At 30.4% G+C, this 9,662-nt stretch overlaps 1 protein-coding gene across 1 annotated transcript in view; it reads left to right on the forward strand.

Annotated features, from left to right (window-relative positions):
• NCAM2 (neural cell adhesion molecule 2) overlaps positions 1 to 2,552 on the forward strand; it is a 551,377-nt gene extending 548,825 nt beyond the window's left edge. Inside the window, exon 24 of the mRNA XM_057696426.1 lies at positions 2,441 to 2,552. Coding sequence (XP_057552409.1) covers positions 2,441 to 2,552 — 112 coding nt within the window. The remainder of the gene's footprint in view (positions 1 to 2,440) is intronic.
• The last annotated feature ends 7,110 nt before the right edge of the window (positions 2,553 to 9,662 follow it).

Below are 9,662 nucleotides of genomic sequence, written 5' to 3' on the forward strand. Positions count from 1 at the left end.
ATTGATTTTTAGTGAAATAAAAATGTGTCAGGAGGGACTTCCCTGGCAGTCCAGTGGTTAAGACTCCATGCTTCCAGTGCAGGAGGTGCGGGTTTGATCCCTGATCAGGAACTAAGATCCCACAAATCTCACACTGCAGCCAAATTTTTTTTAAAAAAAGTGTCAGGAAATTAGCTATTGCTTTGAATATAAATATGACAGTCTAAAATAAGAATAAATAATGTGAAATAAATGCAAGTCTATTTTAAAAAGAAAAATATATATTTGTCAAGAAGAAAAAGAAATTCTGTTAAATAGTCTATCATTTCAATGTCTCTATAGTAAATGATGCTTGGTCTCCTTTCAAGGTTATGTTATTTACTTCTTTCTGCATCCATCGGAGCTCCACTAAAACCATAATAAGTACTTCAGCTAAACCCACAAAGATGATGAACATGTGCAAAGATGATGTTCATGAATATGAAGGTTAAAATGACCAAAGGCATTATTAGGAAGTAGCAATAGCAGTATTCTATTGAGTATATTTGATACTAACAAAATCATGGTGATCACATATTCTTTAAATATTGCTCACCAAAATGACTTTTAACTTTCATTGTTTTCCAAAAAACTTCCTTTTTCTTTGCCAGCTAGTATTCTTTTAAAGAGAAATTTGATTTAGGCTTCTCATCCTAAGTCAAATGCTTAGTGTTGTCACAGGAGAAGAAAATAACTTGTTTCAGAAATCCCCTTTATCTGTTCTGAAGGGGAAGCAATGATTAATATTTAGACAGAGTACTACTCTGTAGCTTAAATTTTGGTTTAAATCTTCAGAGCCCTTTTTAGTGACTCCATTTAGAGATTGTTACATTCTAACTTCAAGTTGACTATTAGAGGCATCTTCCACAAGGTAGGTTCTATACAATTGCCTTCAGAAATCAGAAGTCTTTTCAATGAAGTAAAATATTACACAGAAAAACAAATTCCTATTTATTAATGAACACTTACTATGGTATAATGGTGTGTATGAAAACGAGTGAAGAAAATGCCCTTACATAGAATGGGACCATATTTTGAAACAAAACAAAAATAAGATGATTTTAATAGCTACTCTGGTTCTCAAAGAAAAGAAATACTGTAATCTTTAAAAATACAATTTAACATAAATATAAATAGTGCATAAATATATATGCAAAAATACACCATCCAAGAGTTAGTAAAAAACACTGGTTAATTATAAATGTAATACATAGTTCTGTGAGTAAGAAATAGAATAAGCATCATGCTAACCTTCCATTCAAGTTCTAAATTTCTGTATATTTTGTTGCTAGAAATAACCCATTGTTTTTATAATCCTTTATTATCAATGTTTTCAGTATCTGGGAATCAGAGAAAAGAGGAACTCTGAACTATTCATAGTAAATATAAAAGAAAGCCTGCCCAACAAAGTACAAAGTAGACGCTACTTCACTCCTAGCAATGAAATGATTTACTTTCGATTGGTTAGTTTTCATGTAAGAGCTTTGACTTTCAGAAGACAATGGCTTTCTCTTCTCATTCAGAAATATAAAAGAAATTACAAATGAATCCCAGAGGAACAGCATAATAACTTTCACTACTCCATAAAATGGTGAGGTTAAAGTCACAGAGGCAAATTGAATTCTATTGTAACACTTTTCTTGATGTGAAAAAAATTATTTTGTCAAGGGAGGAAATATTGCCCTCAAAGCCATATGCACAAGATGTAATAGGAAACCACTGAATTTAAGGCTGGTAGATAAAACTCGAAATCTTGATGTATTGTCATCGTAGTGTGATTTGTAAAGCTGTTTTAATATTAGGAAATTAAGGTTGTTATTGCTGCATAAGTTATAATTGGAAACTCTCAAAAAATGTTTATAAATGTTACAAAAGTATCAAGAAAAAATAATAGTGAAGAGACCAATTAAAGAAAACAAATATAATAAATGTAAAAAAGTGAAAAAGTCCTGAAATATATTTATTTGCATTAAGTTCCAAAGAATATTACTAATTTACCCAGCTTTTGAATTTTATGTAACAGATTGTTTTTACTTGAAAAACTGGATTACTAGTAAATCATCTAGTTAACATATAAAATTATTTTGGCTTTTTCACATTCCCAAACACTTCATTATATTTTTAATACATCAGTGGTTTATTAAACCTAAGCCACCCTATAATGAACAATTTGGTGCATCTAAATCTGCAAATATATAGTTTCATTCATTATTATTCATCACATGACATTTTTACAATAGACAATATTGTATTATTCTCTTTTGGGTTTTTTTTGTCAATTTGATTTTACTTTAACAAATCTGATATTTTTTATTCTAATAATTATACTCTATTTTCTTCTACAAAACAGTAACTTAAACATTAAGGGGTACCACTTAAAATGCCTTAGCCAGTTGTGTATTATTTTTATATTCTCTTCCAGAAAATTGCCTTTAAAAGAAGAAAATGGGAAAGAAGTCCTAAATCCAGAAACTATAGAAATTAAGGTTTCTAACGACATCATTCAGTCAAAAGAAGATGACAGCAAAGCATAACACCAAGATCACAGAGTCTTGAACAACAAACGCTACAAAGAGCATTTGGATTGCAGTGACCCTATGACCAAAACTCTTCCATTGACCTTAATTTCTTGGGAAACTTCTAGCTTGGAATATCTTGTACACATATACATATGATCAAATACTCCTGCCCATGGTCCATTTCCTTTTGTTGTTGTTGTTGTTACTGTTGTTTATTTTGTTATGAATTTCAATATAGAGACCTGACTGGCACCAACTCTTGGGTATCAACTTGATTCTATGATTGAAGTACTGCCATTTATTATATGGATAAAGTTCTCTATTTGTTAATAACTGTATTTCATACCACAACATCTCCACAAATAGGGGTTTAAGAAAAACAAACAAAATAAAAGCTTTGTGAGCTAAATGTATGAAAAAGCCCTGCATGTTTTTTAATCCAATCTTGGGCAAATAGATTGCTAAAGTGGATTTCAGTTTAAGATGAAAATACTTAGTAAAGGGTACACTTTTCATCCAGAGACTTTCAGGAACTTAGGCTTGAAGGAGCCAGTTATCTTTAGCAGATGTTAAATATTGAGAGAAACTTTGGAAAACTCTTTTTATGTTATAATTACAGTGCTACTTCAATGTTGATTTTTAATAGACAAGTGCCAGATCAAAATTGTTACCCATTTGAACAAATATTAGTTGTGGGTAAAATTAGATTAGAAAGATTCCATAAATCTCTCTCTCTCTTATATATGCCACATTCACTCACAATGGATTACACACAAAGAAAATGTATTGCAAGTGAAAATAATACTGATTTTTGCCCTCAGCTTCAAATAAAGTAAATTGAAATGGGAACAATATCAATGTTGTCTCGATATATTTATATAAGTATGTGATTATCTTTTACTTTTTAAAATAATTTTATCAAAAAACAAGTCTTTCATGTTCAAATACTTCAAAATGTATCCTCAGATACATTTTTGCCCATTGACAGATAATCTTTGTTTAAAAATTCATTTTCCCAGTGTTATAGGTCAGTCATTATATGTAATTGGCTAATGGGAATTAAAATACTTAGTGATTAAATTATGGAGAAATTAACATAGACATTGCCATAAAAGTGTCAGTGATAGACAACAGAATTGCTACTGTCTGTTTTTGTTCTGTATATTGTAGCTAGAAGTCATTTTAAGATTTTGATAAACTGGGTTGAAGAAATTCCTTAACTATTCAACACAAACTTTCTAATGTCACTTACTAGTAATACATACCAGAATAAAATACTTATCAACTTCCAAGCTATGCAAACTCTCAAAGGTAAAAGGCTGAAACATGATTTTCATTTATATGTAAGGTAAAAATAAATGTATTTATGATAATAAATATACATACCAATTGGGAGCACGTTTTAGATTATTTCTTACCCTAGAGAGCCAAAGGTTTCTTTAGGCCCCATCACATTCATAACCTTTCATGTTTCAGGGGGTATTATAGCTCAAATATACACTGGTTAGGGAATGCAGACCAATAGAACATTGGAGGAAAGTCTTAACAGTGCAGAGTGACCTGCTGTAGGGTATCTCTCTACGGAGATTATTTGACAAACATTAAATGTAATATTAATGTCACTCATGAACACTTATTTACAAAGTGCTTGAAACTGTCAACCAAGGAGAGAATGAAGTAATGCTCCGAAACTATGGTTATCAGAGGAGAGAATGTGCTCATCTGCACATTCAGGCACTATATCTCCACAGTGTCCTTGCCATAATTTACAGGGTTATATGATGCAGGAATCTCTCCTTGCTATCTTTTCAGGAGTATTCTGAAGAAAAAATTCCTGTGCCTACCTAGGAATTTGAGCAGGAATTATCCAACTGGTCTTTTGATGGATTTGACTGTTGCTGTTTAAGTTCTGTTTGTCTGACTGTCTGTTGGCTTTCTTTTACTGTTTTTTCCCTTTTGTATGAATGTGCTAAAACTAATCAAAATACTTGAATTAGTTTGTGCAGAGTAACCAAGCTTGGCAAGGCATCCAGGAAGCAATAGGCATGGATACTAAATTTTCCTGGATAGGGCCATGAGGTTTTAAAGTAATTATGGTGAAAGAATTAGGAAAACTGAGAAAGCAATTTAGCATGTTTATTATTGTTGTATCCGTGCTATACTTCAAGAGCAGAGAAATCATAATAAAAACAAAGATTTTTTTTCCCCTCAATTTGAAAGTTCTGTTTCCCTTCTTTGGACTTTCTATGTAAAGCAGTTTAATTAAATATTTCTTTTATATATATAGGTATATACATATGTATGCTGTTAAATTTCTTGCCACTAATGTGGAGTAATGATCTGAAGTTAACAGATAATCTGGAACTAATTGTAAACAGACTGTTTCAAGTGCACTGTTTCAATTGTCTTGAGTGGTCCTTATCTCTTGTCCTTGAACATTATGCCCTGCAGGAGCCAGGGAATACTGTGATAAGCTTTTTTTTTTTTTTTTTTTAACATTTCAATGGAATGCTCCAAATGACTCTACTTGTAAAAGTTTCCAAATAAGAGCTGGCTTGTAGTAAATTGTGAAATATGAGTAGAACTGAAATGATCTGCTTCTTATTTTTCATTCTTATTCTAGACTAAACACATCCGTACAACCATACAAATGTTATTTTTACTGTCTAAGAGTACTCTTAAACGTTAGTATAAAATATCAAAAGATTGAACTGAATATAAGTAGTGTTAAATAACCAGAACCCTATGCTACTTTAAACAAAGAAGCAAAGATATCACTGAAAACATTGGTATTTCTTGATAGGTTATGTGCAATTAGGCAATGACAATCTATATTCAATAACGTATAAGAAGGAACAGTAATGTCAGCATTTTAGCAGGTATTTTGTTTTTAAAACTGGCACAAATTACTGTGTCAGCATATTTTACAATGATCTGCAAAGAAATTTAAGAATTTTGATTTTAAACATTTATTTATTATTTTTGGCAGTTGATTTATGACCATTCTATTGATACTAATGTCTAATGTTAATGTAATGTTTCTCAACTTTCCATTATTTTTTACTATTAATACCTATAAAAGCATTTTTTCAAAGACTCTGTGATCCAGCAAAGTTTACATGAATCTTGGTCTTTGAATTAAACATATATATAAATAGAAGGTTTTTATTAATCAAATTATTTATTTGAGTGCCAAGAATTAATTGTAACTTTATAATCATACCTTAAGTTTATGCTTCATATTTTAAAAAACTGAGATGTATTTGTGCCTTTGGATTAGCATGACATTCTGCTTTATTAAAAGAAAACTGCAATCTTTATTGATATGTTTTGCTTATATCTATGACACTTGAATGATGCTGTCTTATTTACATTTAGTGAATAAGCTCAGTTCAGACTTCTTCACCTTGAATACAAAATCTCAACAAAACAAACTATACTGTGTAACTTATTTCCACTCATGACAAAGCAATTCTTTTGATGCATACACAATATATACTTAATTTGCTCTGTATTGTTATTCTAGACAATAAATAAATTCTACATATTGTTGAAATTGACTTTTACTAGTTGTAAGACGAAGACAACAGATGTCTTTTTAAAAAGGGTAAATTATTATGGTGTCATTTGGGTCTACATTATTCCTGTTATATGTTTGATTGGGACCATAAATCACCCTTCATTGTTGATAATAAGATAATAGCTGATGAAAATATCTACAACTGAGGTGATAGAAAGAATAATCTCCATTTCTTAATTTTAAGAAGTATTGGAATAGCATACTACAATTACTTATTAAATTTGCAATGTTCTTTTTCACGGAGAATAACATAAATGCTCAATTTCAATCTCTCATGGGGTTCTTTTTTTTTCATAATCATATCCAAAGTGCTTATTCAACAGAATTTATAAGTAGATGACAATACATTTTTTAAATGAGATGGTTTACATTATTTATCTTTAGAGAGAAAAGATTTACGTCTTCTTATTAACCCTTTGAAGCATTATTGCATTGTCTTTCACACTGAAATCACATATGGATGTATTAGCATATGCCAAAATTTGACTGCAGAAGGTCACAGAAATGAAGTACTTCTATTTTACAATGAAAATCTCTCAAAAAAGTCTACTCACAGACTTAATAATGTTCTGAGATGAAATGATTACGTGTGTAACTGAGCCTAAATGTAGTAGTTGCTGAACAAATATAATTTCCTTCCAAGTCCCTCTTCTTTTTTAAAAATTGCATTCTCCCAAGTAGATGCAGCTATATAACAATATTGTATTCAAAAAAATGTTAATAATTTCTCCTCATAGACTCATATTATATGCAATGCTTAATATTTATTTGATAACATTTAATATGCCTAGAAAAATAATTTGTTATTCACTATAGGATACCATAACTACATTAGTTGGCACTACCACTTTAACTTTTTCATATTTTCAGGATTTTGACCACATGACATTCATAATAACTAATACAAATTTAATATTGCCATTTATTTTCATTGTTTTCCTAAAATTAAAACATATTTCTTTTAGCGTCTGGTCTTGCCTTCTTTGGAAAAGAATAAGCAAAGTAATGATTGTTGGAGCATTTCAAATCACAACAAGGCATGGAAGACTAGAGGAACAAAGAATTGAAAGAATCCAGAAAGCCAAACAGAAGGACCTTAGTGTGAGAAGTGTTGAAGTAGGGACAAGGAAGATTGTGTAGATAAAAATTAAGGCTAATTATAATGATGCAAAGGAGAAATCTTAGAGAAATCCAGAGAAGAGGGTTAACATAGATAGAACCTATGATTCAATTCTGCAAATAGGATTTTTTTTTAAGAGAACAAGCATTATATAAAATAAATGGTACTGTTAAGAGGAAACATATCTGTTCCAATTCTTAAAGGAATATTCATGGTTTAGCATTTGCCTCAACTCTGTTAGGCATCTGTGAACTTAGAAATAAAGGTTAAAAAAAATCTTATTTTTTTGGTATGTGAATTCTATGCTGTGTTCAGTATGCATTAAAACATACTGTCTTTTATTTTCTTTAACTTATATATGCCATTCAAATTCTATATTCTTAAGTTAGCTACCACAAAGTTTTCTTATTGTTTCAATATAGTATGTCCCTATGAAATGCTGTATATATATGTCTAAACTGTAAAAATTATACTGCAAATGTTGAAGTTTTGTATTTATGAGAAACATTGAGAGTATGGCTTACAGTATATCAAGATTGTCACTCTTCACCATTTGTATATTAATAGTAAAAATACTTTTACTTTAATAAAGTGTTGCATTTATGTTTATTTTGAATAACATCTCTGCAGTGAGTGAGCTTATGACTTGACAAATATTTTTTATTTAAAAAAAATTTCCAAACCTATCTCTATATATTCAAAAGAAGAAAATGCTTTCTGTCATCTTGCCTCACCCTGAGTCACAATATTTTAGCTTCTAACTGTGCCCAGTTGGAGAATTTAATGAATAAAAGTTGGTAAGAGCAGTGGTTCTCAAAACATGATCCGCAGACCAGCACCATCGGAACTACCTGGGAATGTGTTAAAAATATAAAATTCTAGACCCCACTATGGACCTAGTAAATCAGGATAATCTGGGAGGGGGCCCAGGGGTTTGTGTTTTAAAAAACCTTTCTGGTAATTCTGAGGCACACAGACATTCGAAATGCACTGGGTTAAAAGACACACTTTTAATGATAATCTAGTATTCACTTCTAGTTCATGTTGGAATTTTGTTTCCTATATAAATATCTTTTTTTAGGATTTTGTGAGTTATAAAAGAAGAGAAGCTAATCATTTCTCACAAGCTTTAACAAAGTGTTTTCTTTCTTTTTATTTTTATGACCATTGGAAATTTAACTAATTCTTAAAAAAAAAAAAAAAAAGAGCCAAATTTTCAAAAGCGGGCAATTTTCAATAAAATTTTACAAATTGCCCAAAGTACATTACATATAGAATAAAAATAACATTAAGTAAGCTTTGAAGGATGAAAAAATGGGGACATTTATATATTGTGTTTGTTCTCTTAATATCTTACTTAATTAACTAAAAATAGTTATAATGAAATGCAAAATATGTCATGAGAAAAGAACCAAAACTAAGTCACTGGTGTATAAAGGAAATGGACTACTTATGTTAATATTTTAGAGTTTCTTCTATTTCTTTCTGACCCAAACCATTGCCTGCCATAAATCCTCTTTACTTGTAGTACAGGTAATCAATGTATGGTCTCCTAAGATTCATGTCATATATGGAGTCAGCACTTTAAATTTCTTTTTAAATTTAATTTTTTCCTGAATGATTTTTTTTCAATACACAACTTAGAATATTCTCAAAACAAAAATAATATTCTCTTTGTGAAGGGTCTTGCATGTGTACTTATCCTTCGCATAACTTTGCTCTCCAAAACAAAAGGTATACATTTGAGTATTGCAACTTCCCTGGATAACTTTTTCATCTTCCATACACAGCATTTTTTTTTTTTTTTTTGGCATGGGAGAGACAACTGTACTACTGTACTAAAATCATATAAAATTTAATCAAAATTTAATTTACTGTGACTTTTTATTAATCCAGCAGGCAATAAGATGCCTTTCTAGCATTAAGGCATCTTAATATTTAGAGAAAAGATTAACTTCATGATTCAGTTCTTATCAACATCTCCTTTTCCATCTCCAATTTTCACATTCCTTGCTATATCACTTTATCTTCATTTCATCTATCATAAGCATGATCAATGTCTAAGACTGACTGGCAAGATTGAAGAAAGTCTATATAGAAGAAAGAATGATTACCAAAATCAATCCAAAACATTTGTATTCTATCACATCTGGAGATCAAGTCAGTACAAATTCACTTGGAAGAGTCATTTACAAATGGAGAATTTTAGAAGTTGTAATTTTCTTTATACTCGAAGGTATTGACTGGGGGAAGAAAATAGTCATCTTATCTGTAAGCAAAGACCCAAACATTGTAATGGGGAGTGGAATATATACTCAAGATTACTTCAGTGGAGGTTGCAGAAGCTTTATCATCAAGTTTTATTATGTGAAGCTCCCCTTCCAATTCCCATTAGAACACCTTCGGAAGAGCATAAATGCAATTT

This window comes from Hippopotamus amphibius, chromosome 10, assembly GCF_030028045.1.
Source record: "Hippopotamus amphibius kiboko isolate mHipAmp2 chromosome 10, mHipAmp2.hap2, whole genome shotgun sequence".
NCBI lineage: Eukaryota > Metazoa > Chordata > Mammalia > Artiodactyla > Hippopotamidae > Hippopotamus > Hippopotamus amphibius.